Source organism: Lissotriton vulgaris, chromosome 3_1 (genome assembly GCF_964263255.1).
Source record: "Lissotriton vulgaris chromosome 3_1, aLisVul1.2, whole genome shotgun sequence".
In the NCBI taxonomy this organism is placed as follows: Eukaryota; Metazoa; Chordata; class Amphibia; order Caudata; family Salamandridae; genus Lissotriton; species Lissotriton vulgaris.
Genome location: NC_141689.1, coordinates 1,409,914,610 through 1,409,933,512, shown reverse-complemented (window position 1 = coordinate 1,409,933,512; position 18,903 = coordinate 1,409,914,610). Strand labels below are relative to the sequence as shown.

General features: G+C 47.9%; 1 protein-coding gene across 4 annotated transcripts in view; it reads left to right on the top strand.

The window, feature by feature from the left end:
* WDFY3 (WD repeat and FYVE domain containing 3) overlaps window positions 1-18,903 on the top strand; it is a 2,050,643-nt gene that overhangs the window by 979,428 nt on the left and 1,052,312 nt on the right. For all 4 annotated transcript variants that reach the window (XM_086961876.1, XM_086961875.1, XM_086961873.1 and 1 more), the window contains one exon: window positions 4,030-4,141. In XM_086961876.1, coding sequence (XP_086818002.1) covers window positions 4,030-4,141 — 112 coding nt within the window. The remainder of the gene's footprint in view (window positions 1-4,029; window positions 4,142-18,903) is intronic.

The window sequence follows — 18,903 nt, the reverse complement described above, 5'->3', positions numbered from 1 at the left end:
CCAGTCCTTGAAAGCGGGTGTTTTTGTACTGTTCCAATGTATAGACACCCGTCTCTTTGCCAGCAATAACATTATGGCCACCAATTTCTTTTTCATGGAAGCTGTTAGTCAAAATGTTATTTTAATTATGATATTGTTTGTAAATGAAGCATGACTGGTTCTGGCAAACCTATTTTCTGATTTTACTATTTCTGTCCTGTGTATGAGAGTGAATAGGGTATGAGTGATATGTAAGTATGTTATTTTGGTATGAGTTATGGTTGGGTAGCCTTATTTGTATATAGTATGTTATGGAATCAATCTATGAAGTCGAAAATTGTGTAATTGGTCACATTATTTGTGTCTTAAGTCATTGTTGTTCGTTATCTGTTTTATTAGTAATGAAATATAAAATAATAAAAATAAATAATTTTTGATCATTAGGATCTTGGCTCCTTTAAATTAATTTTCATAAGCCATAGGAGTTATACTCTACTATATATTTGAGGGAGAGTAGAGTTTTTCGTTTTGTCTTTCCTTTTTTTCCCCCTGGTTCTCTCTCCCTCTATGTCCTCAGGGGCCCTCTTGTTTTTATCACTGCAGTAGTGCTTACCTAATCTCTTCAGTAGGACACACTAGATAAGAGTTGGTAAGAAGTTGTGGCAACAAGGAATAGTCCTGTTCAGAGCTTTTCAGATTCATGTAGGGTGATTTGCCATATCTTAGTTTCAACTGACATCCCAACCCCATCAGCCAACAGATGTGAATGTGCATTTCCGCCAAAGTGATTTGAGGTGCAACGGCAGACATTGAGTGTTGTGATTCTCTGTCAAAAAGTTCTGACACCAAAACTTTTCTTTTTGTTGCTGAGTCACCATTGTGGGACATGACAATGCACTAAATGTGCTGGGACATTTTCAGGCCCATAGTGCTTCAACCTTCTCTGAAACCGTTCTATCAGTCCTCAGTACATTTTGAGCTTGAGGTCTCAGCAGTGCAGTATTGATCTTATCAGACAACGTAATTTAATTACTAGATAGAAGTCTTAAAAATATTTTCGAGGTACCTAAGCAGACATAGTTTTCAGCAAATAACCTCATACCGTACATAAACAGCATGACAAGAGAAAATTCCCCAAACTATTCAATCGTGGAAAAAGAAGAAAGCAGACCAATATCAAGACACCTTTTGAGGTTCCCAGGAGGAGATCACAGTTGATTCTCAAGCAGATCCTCATTGTGACTACTCTGAAAGGGTACTTAACACTTCTTTACAAGAAAACACGGTACCGTCTGAATGGAAACATGCCATGATTCACCCTCTATTAAAGAAGGCGGGAACAGATCCTAATCAGCCCTCCAACTTCCGGCCTATTTCTCTACTATCTATCTTTTCTAAGATTCTAGAGAAACATGTGAATCAAACCTTAACTGAATTTGTTACCACCCAGGATTTACTACCCCCTTATCAATCTGGGTTCAGAGCGGGTATCTCAATGGAAACTACGCTATTAGGAGTTACAGAAAATATCCGGGGCCTTGTGGACAAGGGAGAGACGGTGGCCCTTATACTGCTAGATTTAAGTGCTGCCTTTGATTCTGTACCGCACATTGTCTTAACTAACACACTTCGCTCTCTTGGTATCTGTGGCCCAGCACTGGAGTGGCTTATTTCCTTCCTAACCGGAAGGACATTCCAGGTCTTCTCCCAAACAGCATGCTCAGACACTTATGTTTTTGAACATGGTGTACCTCAGGGCTCTAGACTAAGTCCTCTTCTCTTTAATTTGTACACGAGCCCTCTGGCAAAGGTTGTAGAAGAATCAGGTCTATTAATGTATTCATACGCGGATGATTCACAATTAATTTTCTCTCTCACATCAGAATATAGACGTCGCATCGACTCTCAAACGCGGATTAACAAAAATAGCTAGCTGGATGCAGGACAATTTTCTCCAATAGATGGGGGAAAAAACGGAAGTTATCTTCTTAGGTAAAAATAAAAACCTGTGGGGCCCTCAACATTGGCCAAATGAAATGGGTAAGCTCCCTGTTCCAGTAGCACAGTTACAGAAAATATCCGGGGCCTTGTGGACAAGGGAGAGACGGTGGCCCTTATACTGCTAGATTTAAGTGCTGCCTTTGATTCTGTACCACACATTGTCTTAACTAACACACTTCGCTCTCTTGGTATCTGTGGCCCAGCACTGGAGTGGCTTATTTCCTTCCTAACCGGAAGGACATTCCAGGTCTTCTCCAAAACAGCATGCTCAGACACTTATGTTTTTGAACATGGGGTACCTCAGGGCTCTATACTAAGTCCCCTTCTCTTTAATTTGTACACGAGCCCTCTGGCTAAGGTAGTAGAAGAATCAGGTCTATTAATGTATTCATACGCGGATGATTCACAATTAATTTTCTCTCTCACATCAGAATATAGACGTCGCATCGACTCTCAAACGCGGATTAACAAAAATAGCTAGCTGGATGCAGGACAATTTTCTCCAATAGATGGGGGAAAAAACGGAAGTTATCTTCTTAGGTAAAAATAAAAACCTGTGGGGCCCTCAACATTGGCCAAATGAAATGGGTAAGCTCCCTGTTCCAGTAGCACAAGCACGCAATTTAGGGGTCATCATTGATGACTCTCTCAAGATGCACAAACAGGCTGAAAAAACTGCAACTGCTTCGCCATTTTAAAATGGCTGAAAAAGATATGCTGGATGCTGCCGGAGCCAACAAGGAAAACCGTGGTCAATGCCTTGATCACTTCAAGGATTGACTACGGGAATGTCCTATATTTAGGATCAAATAAAGCAACCATCCGTAAATTACAGACAATTCAAAACTCAGCGGCCAGATTAATATGTAGTATTCCTAGATATACCCCTACTACTCAATAGCTTCGGGATCTTCACTGGTTGAAGGTGGAAAACCGAATCAAATTTAAGGCGTTCTGCTTTATGCATAAAATCGACTCTGCTAAAGCCCCGAAATATCTTTTGTCGCTTCCCTCCCCTACTGCCCATCTCGCTCTCTGCGCTCTTCCACACAAAGAAAATTTATTATTCCTATAATCAAGCTGTCCCGTATGGGAGGCAAATCTTTCCGCTATCAAGGGCCTGTATTATGGAACTCCTTGCCTCTTTCAGTACGCAATGAAGATAACTATCTTAAATTCCGCAAAATTTTAAAAGCCTGGCTTTTTAACATCTAGGCCCTCTCCATCCTTTGGCTCAGACAGCCTACAAATTTCGCGCCGGGAAACCCTTTGTGGGTAGCTGTCGCGCGTAACAAATGCAATAAATAAAATAAAAAAGGGGTGGTGCACCAGGAACAGTAAATGGTTTGTTTTTATTGTCCCTTTTCTGGATGTATCTGTCTCACAACAGGATACACCATGTGACTTGAGATAGAAATGTGAAATCTTGGAGCATTGTTATAAAGTCAGCAAACAAATACAGTTGTTGACTTCATAACCACAAATCTAAAATTGGCATAGGCCTTACTGTTTGTTTGTGTCTGCTTTTATGCGAAGGGAAACATTTCACATGCACATCAGGGTGCCTGTTCCCAGAAAGACTAGTTCTGTAAACATTCTCGTCAGTTTACAATATGGGGATTACCACAAATAAATTGACACTTGCACAATAGCTTGCATGGGGACTACATACCTGACTAATTGTTATGCATGCAGGCCAGAAAGCAGCACTAGAAATAGTGCTACATGCTTTTTAGTTTAGCCCATAGACATTTGGAGACAAATATGCAAAAAACTAAATTGTGAAAACACTGAAGGAAATTTCCTCAACAGACAGATGGCAAAGAGTGTGAAAAGTCACACTTAGTATATACATAAATCTGACATCATGAAACACGTTTGAGCTGTCATCAAATGTATAACTGGTACATTTTCTAAATTGCTATGCATTTGTTAAATTCTAAAAGTAAATTGTGTTGCACAATGCTTTCCTTCTGGATTTTTTGTATTTGAAATAAAGCTGCTCTAACGATACCTGTCCTTATCCCTGGCTTTTCTTTTTGGAATCAGCTTGCCATTTCCTCACATGAGAACGCCACCCCTGTGAAACTGCTACACAACTCTGCAGGACATTTAAATGGCCCTGCACGAACCATCGGTGCAGCTCTGATTGGATATTTGGGTGAGTCAGACAGCAGTTTTCCAATTCTTTATCATTTCCTTTGGTTACTGAGGAATACAATGTGGTTCACGCAGTGCTCCTTGGTTTTCACATCTGAATTTATTCAGTCCATTGAACAGACATGAGACTAAAATCCTGATGCATCAACTGATTTTGCAGTTGTAGAGCTTGCGATTTGCAACATGACATGTTTTAAGACTGCAAAATCAGGAGTCGCAATTCAGTAATAGCACTTTGCTTGTGGGTAAAGTTTTCTGACTCACAAAGTGCCTTTTGCAACCGAATCTCAATCACAAAGAAGGAACATGCAATGTCATGTGTTAGTGGTTTGAGGCAACAGGTGGAGTTGCAAACCATTGAATAGATACAGACACCAGTATTGAGGTACCAGATTCACAAAGTGGAAGATGTTCCTTTTGGACGGCTTCCATTTTGTGAATGATAGTGTGTGGACCACTGCATGCTTCCACCAATGCCATTCTCAGCATGTGAAAAAAAATATAAGCAACCCCTGTGCCTTCAGAGGTCCGGGGTAGCCTTAAAAATAAATTCTGCATTGTAGGATCTTTATTGATAGTCATAAACGTTGAATGATTACCGGCTGCCTGTGCAAATCCCAGAACACCTTTAACATATATACATTTCAGAGATATGATCATTGAAGAATAATGTTTATCATTCAAATACATTTTCTATAGACTCTCAGTGTAGTCTGTCAGTGATGTCATGTTCTTTCTGAATGCTGGAGAAAATGGTTGAAGTCTCTGAGAAGCTTTTTAATGTACATAATTTGTAATGGAACAAAGCTACCTTTTATACAAAAAGCATGAGGATAAAATGCAGGCTGATAGGCTAACACTGATGGAGGTTAAAAAAGGAACCTGCTCCCTTAAGAACCTGAGAAGCACTTCTACCCATGATGCCTTCTAGTGGCAGTTTGCCTGTGAGAGTCAGTTCGTTTTTTCAGCTCCTTCAGACAGGATTTCTGACCACCTCAGGTGTTTCTTCACTTCTGTGAAACAATTGTTTCTATCTGTAGTGTTTTTTAAACCACTTTTACTCAACATTTTAACATCCTTTCAGTTGAGTAAAACCAATTTTACTTTATTCTGACACCTTTTTCTAGTCAGAATACCTTCTCTATTTACCAACTACCCTTCATGTGTAGAAAAGAAGGCAAGTTCAGATGCACACAAAGTGTGTGTGGTTGGCCTCTGACCATCACATCAGACAAAAGGACGTGACATTTGCAAGAAAATGTCAAAAATTACTCTTAAAGAAGGGGAAGGCATCAGACTAGGATGGATGATGCCAGAAATGAGAGCAGAGGAAGAGAAAAAGAGTTGAAAGAGCTTCATCTCATCTGGTCCTTCCCCTGAGAAAGCCCACAAATCTGGTAAAGAGTCCTACAGCTGGAAATCTATAGAAAATCTCCCCCGAGACATAATCGTCACTTTAATCAACACGGATCGTCAACGTCAAGACAACTGTCGTCTCCATCGAAGGTTTCATCGCCGACATGATCTCCTTCGAAAGAAGGGTAGACATTGGCACATCATCACCGTTTGGGGGTCTAAATCGACATCAAGACTGCCGTTGATGCTGAAGACCACGAAGGCACCAACTTTGATCGATGTTGACATCACACCATATGACGTCAAAAAAATCTGTCGCCGCCGCAAACACCATTACCGGCAGAAAAGGCTTGTACAACGTCGATCCCATCTAATTTTAATGCTGAGGATTTCTCATGTCTGGCTTTCTTCATCCTCCGAGTGGTCTGGCTCTCCTTCTACCCCTTCTTCAACTTCTCAAGCATGAAATGCTTCAGTGACTCAGACAGATTCCCCACTTCGCCCACTGAGTCCTATAATACCTCCAGGTGACCCTTTACAGACACTATTCCAGGTCTTAAATCTTTCAGCAGTTAGAAGAGTCTCCAAAGCTAGTGTTATGGCTTCTATTAGAAAATGGAAATTCCTTCAAGTGTTTGGACTCCACCACCCAGAACGCCCTCTAACAGAAGGACTATGTCTTTATCACGTTCCATATCACGATCAAGATGACCATATTCTGACTCTGCACGTTCCTCTTATGCACCAACTTCTCCACGCCAGTCACCATCTAGGGTATCTCTTGTTGATGAAATCCTTACTTTCCAAGACTCTTTGGTAAAAGGTGCTACCAAACTAAACATCGACGTAGAACACTCCTCAACCAACAGTTTTGGTCATTCGTGAAACTTTACAACCAAGAGCAGCTCCAAAACCACTTCTACATCTTCTTCCAGGTCTTCTAGACATTGTTGAAGAGCAATTCTTCAATCTGGCTACTGTTGAAGCTGCTACACCAAGATTGCTTAAGAACTATAAGCCACTACAAGAAGATCCTGACTTTACTAAAATGGATCCTGAACCTGACTCAATAATTGTTACTATGGTTAGACATAAACATGCTTCTGCCCCAGAATCCACTGCTCCACCGGACAAAAAAAGCAAAGAATGGGCGCTATAGATGAAAAGATCTGTGGCACAGCCTCCACCTACTTAAAGAATGTCAATGCAGCAGCTCATCTAGGTAGATATCAAGGAGAGAGTTTAGGGATGCATGAAATCTTTTATGTCTGATCTTCCAGCTTTCAGACAACAACATTTTTGGAAATGTTTAAGGGCCACCTATTCATTTCGAATCATTTTTATTAGTGCCGCAGTTGATTCTGTCAAACTCTCTGCTACTTAATCCTGCCATGGAATTTTCCTGAGAAGATCATCTTGGCTTCGTTTTCCCTGCCTAAAACCTGATTCCTAGTTAAAAATTGCAAACTTTCCCTTTTCAGGTACATCACTATTTGAAGAAGACACTGAGGAAGAAATGCTCAGGATGAAGAACTGGGTTGAAACACTTAAAGCTGTCGGCTTTGAAGAACAGAAATCTTTTTACAAGCAACAGTACAACCCCAGAGACAGGCAATACTAACATCATAGGCTTCAAACCCCTAGATAGCCATACGAGTCTTCACACCAACAGAAACAATTAAAATGGCCATACCAGAGGAGATACCAAAAACATAAGGTCCACTCCAACAAAATCTTTGAAGTCCTCCAGCACTAAACAATAAAAATTGGGCACCACCTTCACAGTTTCTCATTTGTGTGGGAGTAGCAGTGAATTTTTCTTTTGAAAACTCGAAAAACATAACCACTGGCAGTTGGGTGTTAAACTTCATTCAAAACGGATATTCAATCCACTTCAAACACGCTCCTTCGCCTGTCTGACAAAGACCTTTTTCAGCGGCTTGTCTAACCAATTTACAACATGAAATGTATTCACTACTGCAAAAAGGGGCAATATACCACTACGCCTGCACAGGTATGGATTCAGATAACTGTGAGCACTGTGATATGCCTGGGGCTGGAGTCTTCCACATAGTTTGGCAGTGTATTTTGGGCAAATATATATATATTTTTTTTGTAAAATTTTTATTTTGCAAAACACAGAGAAAAAAAAACAATGAACAAAAGGTACCACCTCGGGTGCACAGATGGTCCCACACAGTGGGAAAGCAGTAAATTAAGACGAGGCAATAATGCAATGCGAGAGAAGTGAGCAAATAATAGGCTCCAACATCCGCAAGACGGAGGCAATCGGACACGTAGTCCCAAGGCGGGGTACTCTGTTAGTTCAGCCGGCAGAAAGTCCAGTGTCACAGAGCCGTCGACCTGAGCCTCGTCCCAGCAGCACAGATGTCCCGATAGCAGTACACAAACTCAACCTCCCGTTTCCCACCCCCCCCTCCCGTGACGGCGCCTCACTCATTCCCCACTCATTCATCACACAAACTTAGAGCTGAAATAGATGTAAGGCCCTCAATGATGCTGGGCACACTGCCGAGGGTAAACCAGTAGAGCGAAAGGACACCAGGGGGCCCCATATATGTTTAAAGTGTTTGTAGTTGCCTAGGAAGATGTCCGCCATTCTCTCAAGACTCAGGAGCTTCCACAGTCTAGCGTGCCAAAGTGAGATCGCCGGCGCCTCCTTCCGCTTCCAGGCTGACGCCAACGTAAGCTTGGCAGCGCCTAGGCAGAGCCATAGAATCTTCTTGTCTGCGCGTGTCTGGTGCTCGAGGCCAGGATCTCTCAGGCCCAAGAGCACGAATGCCAAAGAGTTATCAATAGGATACTGCAAGATATCCTTAATATGGGATAGGATCTCGTCCCAGAAGGGTTTGATGATCGGACAATCCCACCAAATGTGGCGGAAGCCCCCCAGTAGACCACAACCCCTCCAACATCTGTCCGAGACAGCTGGGTAGATACGGTGAAGCCGGGCCGGGACCATATACCACTGTGTGAGAGTTTTTAAGTGCGCCTCCCTCAGGAGTATTGAGTGGTTAAATTGCGTCATGTCCCTCCACAACGCCGACCATTCTCCTTCAGTGATATCCCTCCCCACCATCTCCTCCCATTGCTCCATGTATCTCGGCCTAGGGGAAAGGGCAGATCGAAGCAGCAGTTGGTACAGAAAGGAGATGGCCCCCTTCATGGTAGATGTTTTTAGCAGGAAGGCCTCAAATTCGGAGGGAGGCCTCGTGGCTGACTCCCGGAGACGTGGAGCAGTTGTAAATGCCTGTATTTTTCAGTTGGCTGCACTTGGTAGTCCCGCATGCAATTCTCAAAGGTCAGGGGATCAGGGCCGTGGAACAGATGGAGCAGAGCACGACATCCTCCCTCTCTCCAAGTATCAAAGGGGCCCTTTGCGAGTGCCGGCGGGAACGCCGGGTTGAAATGCAATGGAGTGAACGGAGACGGGAAGGTCGTCCATCGCTCATCCCCCGCCAAGGTGTCCCAAACTTTCAGTGTAGTCCCCGTGGGCGTACTAATGTACGCATTCACCGGGCGGTCCCGCTTTGGTTTCCAGGCCAGATCCCAGACGGACCGGCCAGCCACGCTCCGGTCCATATGCAACCAGTGTTTTTCGGAGAATTGCTGTGACCATTCCACCATGACTCTTAGTTGGGCAGCTTTGTAATAGAGGTAGATCCGGGAGGCCGACCCCCCCCCCGTCAGCCCGTAACCGTCGCAGGAGTGCAAACGAAAGTCGTGCCCGACCTCCCTGCCAAACAAATTTCAAAATCAATGTTTTGAGCTGGCTAAAAAAGGAAGTGCTCAGTGGAATCGGTAGGGCCTGAAAAAGATATAAGTATTTGGGGAGAAGGACCATTTTAATGGCATGCACCCGCCCTAGCCAGGACAGGAATTTGGGCTTCCACTTCTCCAGTTCGGCCCGCGTCTTGGCCAGCAGGGGCGGGAAGTTGGCTGCAAATAAGCCACCCACGTGGGAGTGAGGTGGACTCCTAAGTAAAGTATCGAGCCCGAGGCCCAGGCTAGTGGTGTTGTCTCTCTCACCCGAGCAACTTCGGCCTGTGATAAGGTTAAATTCAGGACATAAGACTTGCCGTAATTAACCTTAAAGCCAGCCACTCCCTCGAAGTCCAGCAAGATATCCCGAACGCATGGGAGAGAGTTAGCGGGATCGGCCACCGACAGCAGGACATCGTCCGCAAAGAGAGAAATTTTGTGCTGCTCTCCTGAGAATGGTATGCCCTTCACCCCCTCATGCTCCCGGACCGCCATCGCCAAGGGCTCAATGCTGAGCGCAAACAGCAAGGGAGAGAGGGGGCATCCTTGCCTGGTGCCTCGCGAGTGCTGGAAGAAGGCCGATAGGTGGCCGTTCACCGCCACCCTCGAGCGTGGGCTACAGAAGTTTGCCCTCACCATGGTGATGAATCTGTCGGAGAAACCAAACGCCTGCAACGTGTGGAATAGAAAGCCCCAGTCCACTCGATCGAAGGCCTTCTCCCCATCCAGGCCCACCAATACTGCCGGAATGCGGAACCTGTCCGCCTTCTCAATGAGATGAATCACCCTACGCGTATTGTCGTGCGTCTGGCGGCCTTTGATGAAGCCGGACTGATCCGGATGAACAATCACCGGTAGCAGGTCCTGGAGGCGGCTCGCTAGAATCGCAGAGTACAGCTTCGCGTCAATATTAAGTAAGGCTATGGGACGGAATGAAGTACAGTGCTCCGGATCCTTCCCCGGCTTCGGCAGGACCGTAATCACCGCCTCCGCTAGGGTCCCGGTATTCACTCCGGACGTAGCCATGTCATTAAAGAGGGCGACCAGGAAGTCGCACACCTCAGTCGCGTAGGTCTGATAGAAGACTGCAGTGTACCCGTCCGGGCCGGGGGCTTTATGTAATTTCAAGTTTTTAATGGCGGAGAGGACTTCCTCTCTCGAGATCGGAGCTTCTAACAGGTCGTTCCACGCACTAGAGACCTGCGGGAGCGGCAAGCGTTGCAGGAACTCCCGCTGCGCTGCAGCATCCAGCTCCTCGCCCGTATACAAAGCGGCATAGAAGCGGCCAAATATGTCCGCCTTCACCCCGTCACGATGGTGGAGTACTCCTGCGGGGTCTCTGATCCCCCCCTATGTATTCTCGTTCCCTCTTGTCCCGCAGTTGCCGGGCTAAGTGTCTGCCAATCTTATTACTACTGGAGTATGAGTGCCGGCCCAGCCGCAGGAGAGTGAGCTCGGCCCTGTTTGCATAGTGTGCCTTCAGTTTGCCCCTAACCGCCGTCAGTGGACGCAGGGTGACCCTCGAGGGGTTGATCTTATGAGCCCTCTCGAGCTCGATCACCTCGGCTTCCAACGCATCCCGTTCCTTCCTACGCATAGTGTTAAGTTGCGAATTGAGGCCCAAGCACGTCCCTCTGATCGTCGCCTTGAAGGCGTCCCACGTAGTCGTCAGAGAAGTGTCCGACGGGGGATTGCAATCGAAAAATTCACGGATGGCCAGGCGCAAGGCTCGGTTGGAAACTTCGTCTCTAACCACCGACGCCGGGAAGTACCACTTTCGGCCCGCGGTGTCGGGCGGCGACCAACGGAGTGTGAGCACCAAGAGGCTGTGGTCCGACACCGAGATCGGAAGAATGGCAGCATCTAGAATGTTTCCTCTGAGGGATTGACTAAGGAAGATGTGATCCAAGCGAGAGTAGGAGTGGTGCACATGTGAAAAGAATGTGTAGTCTTTCATGGCGGGGTGAAAAAATCGCCATCCATCCACTAGACCCAACTCCCCCACCCCTTGCTGCGCGGAATCAGAAAAGACCCCTGTGTCCGCCCTGCGTCCCCCCGAGCTGTCCAAATCCCTGTCCCACACCAGATTGAAATCGCCCAACATGAACAAGAGCCCCTCCACTAAGTCCCCCACCTTCACCAGCAATTCTTGTAGATACTTGTTCTGACCGGCATTGGGCAGATATACCACCACAAACGTACACAACCTACCCTGAATGTGCCCCTTAACCATCAGCCATCGACCCTCCCTGTCGTTGCGGACCTCCACTGGTTGAAAATGCAACGTAGCCCTGAACAGAAGAGCCACCCCCCGGTGCTTCGTGACAGCAGAGGACCTGTAGATAATGGGGTACGCCCTATGGCGGAGCCTCAACTCATCCTTCCGTGCCAAGTGTGTTTCTTGCAATCCAACTACATCAAGGTGATGGTCCATCACATACTTCAGAACCCTCTGCCGCTTCTGAGGCGAATTCATGCCCTTAACATTCCACGTCCCTACACTAAGCGGCATAGCAGATACAAAACCCAGAACCCGCTTTCAGCATGCCAAGTGTCATCCATCCCGCATCCAGCCCCGCCCCCAGGCAGTAGACAACCAGTTGCTTCCAGAACATTCGCAGCACGACATCACCAACAGTAAAGTGCGCACTCAGCAGCAGACACACATAAAACACCCCCTTTGGCCCTCCGTCACGGGTCCCCCCCCCACTGTCCCCAACAACCCCCATCCCAACCCCACCCCAAAAGATATGCAAACCAAACAAAGTGCAAAGTCAAAAACAAAAGTGCAGAAACAATACTCATCAAGACCAGTAGGCCGAAGTCCGTAGGAAGCCTCCCACTCAAGAAGCAGGCCGGGGGAACAAAGACACTATTCCCCATGGCCATAGTCGAGGGCGTCTCCTCCAAGAGTACTTTCAGCCCCCTCAACCAGAAGGCCCGGGCCGCTCCGGCGCCGATCCGCCATTTCCCGGGGATCACGCCACCCCAGAGCTATGCTGTGTGTCGGCCAACGTGACCGACGCCACCAAAGCGACTGCTGCACCCCGTTCCTGCAGGCTGGCAGAGAGATCCGGCCGTTGTCTGATGGGTGAACCCCCCACCCTTTGCCATGAAGACGAACGACGGCGCCTTCGGGACGGGGAAGCCGTCGCGGCCTGCGAAGGCGGTACATCCTCCAGGCCCAGAAGGTCTTTTGCTGCCTGAAGCGTGCGGATTTGAGCGAGGCGATTCTGCCACCTGAAAATGATCCTGAAAGGGTGCCCCCAGGAGTAGGCGATGCCCCTCTCTTTCAGGAATGCTGTCACCGGTCGAAACTCCCGCCGCTTTTGCAAGGTAGACGCCGCCAGGTCTTGGTATAGCTGGGGCCGATGCTCCCGGAACTGTAGCGACTCGATGGCCCTGGCCTTGCGTAGTATCCGTTCCTTAAGCTGGAAATCGTGTACGCACACTAGGATGTCTGGGAGGGCCCCCCCCCCCGCGCCGGGGCAGGCCTACCCTGTGAACTCTGTCCATCCGAATCTCCTTCGTGTCTTCCTCGTCCAGCACCTGGAGGAACAGCTCCTGGACATACCCCCGCAGGTCCCCAGCCTCACCGTCCCACGGCACCGCCCGTATTCGGATGTTATTTCTACGGGAGCGGTTTTCTAAGTCCTCCGTGTGCAATTGTAGGTCCAGATTTTGCTCGGTGAGGCGAATGATGTCTTGCTGCAGCAGGTGAACGTCGGTGGCTACGCTCAGATCTCGGTCTTTCAGGGTCGCCACCCTCTCGCCTATGCCGTCCACGTCTCTCCGCACCTCCCTCAAGTCGGAGGCTAGCTGCGCCCTGAGTTCGGAGATGTCCTCCTTGATGGAGGCAAACAGCTCGGTCATAAAGGCTTTCGTCGCCGGGGCCTCATCGTCCGATTGTTTCGACGACCCACTCGCTCCAGGGGAAGCCGGTTGCTGAGAAGATTTCGGGGCATTGTCTTTCCCTTGGCCCCGTTTGCGCGGCACAGTAGACATGTCGGCTCACAGCGCTCCGACCCGGCGCCACGTGGCTCAGGATAGTGGCGGGCCCCTCAGGCAGTCCAAACGCACAACAAGGCGCGCTCTGTAGCTTCCAGCTGTGCCCAGCCCCACGTACACAGCTACTCGGTCCGTGGGCCCCACCGGAGCCCAGGCAGGGCAAAGCCCAAGTGCCGGCGCCTGTTTCCCAACGCCCTCCAGGCCTTCGTGCGACGCAAGAGGCGCCGGTATCCGCTGGCCAGTTCCGCGCCCTCACTCCACAGCAGATTCGGCGGCCCACAGTGCTCAGGCCCCGTGCCTCGTGGCCAAGCTCAATGGCGGGCTTCGCCGTTCAGTTCAAACGCTCACCAGTACTTGCTCTGTAGACGCCGGCTGTGTCCAGCCCCACGTGTGCGGTGGCGGGTGGCGCTGACCGTGGATGCCTCCGACTTCCGTGCGCCACAGTCAGTGCTGGAAACCGGTGCAGCAATACCCCAAGGCAAGGGGGGTCGATCTGGGTCTGTCGCCAGGTCCACCTGTCGCCGGAATGCAGCTACTCTCCGCCTTCCGTCTGCTCCGACTTCCTCAGGGCAGCTCCAGGGCCCCGCCCATCGACCACGCCGGGCCTCGATGTCAGGAGAGCCCGGGGTCTCGCAGGCCGTGGGGCGCGTTCGATCTCAGAGGCGAACTCGGGGTCCCACCGCTCCGGCGACCACACCTAGGCCAACCGCTCCGTCAGGCGGACTTCCCCGCCGCTTTTGGGGCGGGTGAACTCCCACAGATTCTTGCTATTAGAAGCTTTGTAGGATCAGCGCCGGAGCGGCACGAAAAGGCGTCCTACTCCGCCGCCATCTTGGCCACGCCCCGAGGGGCAAATATTTTTAAGATGTTAAATGAAAAAGTTGGGCTCTCCCTCACTCAGGACCCCTAATTGGCGCTCGTGTTACACGAAGCACCTCCAGAAAAACATACGCAAGCTGGTAGCAATGGGTCTCCTTCTAGCTAAGCATAGACTTGCAATGAGGTGGATGGGAGGCCTGATCATACTATTGCAGAGTGGGAAAAGGATATGATTTATTGTAATACCCAATCAGATGTTTATAACGAAATGCTCCCGCCTTGTAACCGCCCGAAAGGTTTTTTGGGTCTCTTTGCGCAATACCAACTGGCACAACATCATTCTGATGAGGGTCAGGATTGATGATGTGTGTGTTGTTACCGCCGTTTTATGTTAATGTCCCATTGAAATCTCACAGTTATTTTGTTGCTGTCATTTGTTTATCACAAATATGCTTTTTCTGTTCATTTCTATGCAATGACCTGCGTGTACTTGAACTAATCTGCAGTGGAACAAATTGGAGTTTCCTCCCCCTCCCTCCGCCAACATACCCTGTGTCTGTAATTTTTGTTTCAACAATGATTTTGGACTATGTGATCTGTTTTTATTTCTGCATTTTTGTTGTTTTTCTGATTAAAAATTCAATAAAAACAATTATTTTTAAAACGGCAATAGAGAAGGTTCCTTCAAACCACATCAACAAAGGTATATACTCAAGGTATTTTCTGGTCCAAAAGAAATGTCATCCCATACAACTTCAACCAATTCTGGTCCTCTGACTCCCCAACAAATGTATCTAAAAATACAAATTCAGGATGCTGGTCCTTCATCAAATATATCACATGTAAGGAAAGGCAACTGGTTATGTGCAATAGATTTACAGGATGCGTATTTTCACATTCCAGTTTATTGTCCATACAGAAAATATCTAAGATTTTTGGCAGGGGCCAAACACTATCAATATGCTGTTCTTCCATTTGGTCTAAATTCAGCTCTACGAACCTTCTCAAAAAGTATGACATTTGTCACAGCTCCCCTGAGAAAAAGTGGAATACTTGTATATCCCTTCCTTGGCGATTGGTTAACAAAGGCAGACTCTTTGTGGAAGGCAAAGAAAGACTTCAACACCACAACAGCCTTACTGTCCAAACTTACGTTTTTAAATAAACTTAGACAAATCCATCTCAGTACCAGTGCAGTGCCTCGCCTTTCTAGGTGCAAAAATATGTACCTAAAAGGAAAAAGTGTATCTTTCGGGGAGAGAGTATTATCAATACAGATTATATGTGAACACAATCCAATAAGTCAATCTGCCTGTTCGTCAAATCACATCCCTCTTAGGATCCATGGAAGCCTGTATATTCATAGTCCCAAATGTAAGATTCTTCATGAGACCTCTTCAATTTTGTCTAGAGGACCAGTGGTCACAAAAATCAGGACATTGGGCAGATAAAATAGATCTAACAGACTGTGCACAGCAATCTCTGACCTGGTGGTCCAAACCTCACAGTCTGTTAGTAGGAGTTCTTTTTCTGAAGGAAGCACCTTCACAAACTATAGTCACGCACACTTCACTCTCAGGATGGGTTCGCAAATATAACCCACCTCTAAATTCAGAGACATTAGTCTTGTAAAGAAAAGTGTTACCAAATAAACGTATTAGAACTAAAAGCATTGTATCTAGTGTTCTAGGCTTTCCTACCATCCCTCACCTCCAAAGGACATTAACCGTGAGACGAAGGGGGTCTCTTCGTCCGTAAGTATCTCTTTGGGAAAATCGACGCGTGAGAACATTTCAGCAAGGCGGTCGCTGATGTTAGTGGTCGTGGGTGTTCTCAGGGGAAAACCTCGGGATAGCAGGTGGCATAATCTACAATGACTAGCACATACAGGTTCCCTTGTTTTGTACGTGGGAGGAGGCCTATCAGGTCCACCCCGACACGTTTGAAGGGGTTCCCTATGATAGGGAGTGGCTGAAGGGGAACAGGTGGAGGTCGGTAGGAGTTTTTTCATTGACAGACCTCGCATTCCCGGCAGTATTTGGAGACCTGGGAACATACGCCAGGCCAATAAAAATTCTGGAGCATCATCTGTCTCTTCTTTTCTGTATCCCTATGTCCAGCTAGCAGGTGGGTGTGTGCAAAAAATAGCAACTGGTCTCGAAAGGTCTGGGTGACCAGTAAGCTGGGGGGATGCCTTATCGTTTTCTGTTCTGTAGAGGAGACTATTTGTAATATGAAACCGAAGATAAACTAGGGTTTGTCTGGTAGGCGTTTGTTTGGCTTGTGCCCAGACGTATTTTAGGGTTGGGTCATGCTCCTGAGAATACCGGAAACTACGATCAGAGAGCCAAGGGGCTTGCGTGAGGAGGGTAGTGTCTTTCTAAGTAACTGTATGAATAGCGGGTTGTCTAACCCTGAATATTAAGACCTCCGTAAGATAAGGTAGTACCCTGAGTCTAGCCTGTGGGGTTTTTCCACTTGGAATAAGGATGGGGGAGTGTATAACTGGATAGGGATGCACATCCCCATGAACACACCTTATGGGCACATATTCGGAGGTACTAGGAAGAAAAGAGGACACCAGGGATTCCCTGACAACCGACTTTCTGCACCCCGAGTCAAGTACGGCTTTTACTGGCTTTCCGTTCACCTGCACACTCACATAAAAAACATGGTCCCATCTCCTCTGTATACAGGACGTCCATGGGTTCCTCTTTGTTTTTTAAGAGGGCAGAACCGGGCGATATGTCCCCACTCCCCACAGTCGAAATAATGTGGGCCCTTAGAGGTTGGGGTCTCGGGCCAAAAGTGGGGACGAGGTGCTTCCGGTATGGGTCTTGGGGCCTGTCTCTCGGTTCTTTGGGAGGGCGTGGAGAGGCATTCCGTGACACTGTCCAGGGGTAAGGAATGGGCCTGTGCTCGAGCGAACGTGGTGCCATATCCACTGCTTGGGTGGCTGTTAGATGGGAGTGTTGTTTCAGCCATCTTTGTGCCGGATATGGGAGGGACTCTAAGAACTGTTCCAAGTAAATCAGTTCCATGATTTCCTCTTTACTCCATTCCTGGGGTTTGAGCCATTTGTCAGCGGCCGCCTTGAGCTTAAAATACAGGGTCTTAGGATTATATCCAGGCGTTCCCTTCCCCTTTGGGAAACGTACATGATATGCCTCAGGATCCACACCTAGATGATCCGGAATTATGTTTTTCACTTCAGCATATGGGTGTTCCCCGTAGGGGTGGCCACTTGGTAGGCAGCCTGCGCCTCTCCGCTTAGTAAGGGGGCCAGGAAGAAAGGCCATTTGTCTGCAGGCCACCCACAGGCCTGTGCAGCCCGCTCAAAGTTGGTCAGGAAGACATCAGGGTCCTCTCCTGGGAGATATTTCTGTAAGGCGACATGGGGGTTGTTGGGTTGTCCCCCGGCACGGTTTTGGATCTGGGTAGTGAGTTGAAACTGGTCGATAGCAACTTTATGGATACATTCGACCTGTTGATTCATCGAGTCTTTAAAGAGTACACGGTCAGCTTGGGCTGCCATCATCTGTTTCTTGACGGCCCATTCTAGTTTTTGCTGCCCTGCGATTATTTGTTGCATTAGGTTCTCCATGCTGGCTATGGAGCTAAGATGCCCGCATTCTCCACCAAGTGTGGGCCAGACAAGGAACAGATACCTTAAGTTATTTGCTTCAGAGGCTGATTTATTTGAGAGGTAGGATAAAGTCACAAAGACAGATTGAAACAAAGCAACATAAAGGGTAGCCACTCCCGTCAGTGGTTCTTCATGGGAAGGGTTCCCTGCTCTGGATCTTCGCACCGCTCAGTACCGTCGTAGAGAAACCGGGTAGGGAGAAAAAACAACAAAAACATTAAAAGAACACCTTTGTCAGTACGTCAGTGGTTCAAGGATAACTTGGAGGGGTAGTGAGGGGAATGAAAGAGAGTGCACCGCAGTCCGTCACCCGTGAGGGTTAGTGCAAAGGAAGCAAACCTCTAATAGCAGTCAATAGCGCTAGCGGTGCATTTGCGTGCTTCCCTCCTCCCCGATAGTCGGTTTCCCGCCCTCGGCACCTTTAGAGAATACGGCCCAGATTCGAGCACGTACCTGTTGTAGCCATGCTCCGGGGCCGTGGCTGGTTTTATCGCAGTGCCGACTCTAGTTCGGCGCCCCCTTGGCGGTAGAGAGATCCGTCTCTCTCGCATCAGCCTCGTCTGCTTTTCGTCCTGGAATTCCGGCGTCCGGTATCGTAGAAGGTGGAGGACTCATCAGTTGTTCCGGCTTCTCCCTCGTCTGGTCGACTTCCTCCCCAAGTGTTTCCTCTGGCCCCATTATGACGCTGGAGGTGGGTCAGAATCCTCCAATGGAATCCCAACTTTCTGGTTGGTGGGCGGGGCTAGAGTCTCGAAGGCCCACAGCACCTCCGAAGCAGAAGAAGACTGAAAAGAGAGAATGGGGAATAGGCACCATGGGAACATATCGAGATCCTCGTCCCCCGACTGGTCAACAGCTGGCACCTCGTCACAAAGGCATTATTCTCTAGGCACATACACTCAAGCTGAAGCCAGGTTTGGTCAAGAAACACTTAGAAACCTGTTCAAATGATAACAAGATGTTTGATTTGCTGAATGCCGACCATATTTTTAGATTGGATCCTCCATTGCAGAATGGTCTTCTTTTCTTCCTGTCACGCATGCCTGGCAGCCACGGAATTATTTTTTCTACAGCTTGCTACTCTGTGTAGCGCTTATGGCTATCAGTGTAGATCTTACGATGCAGAAGAAAAGGTTATATACCTGTAGTCC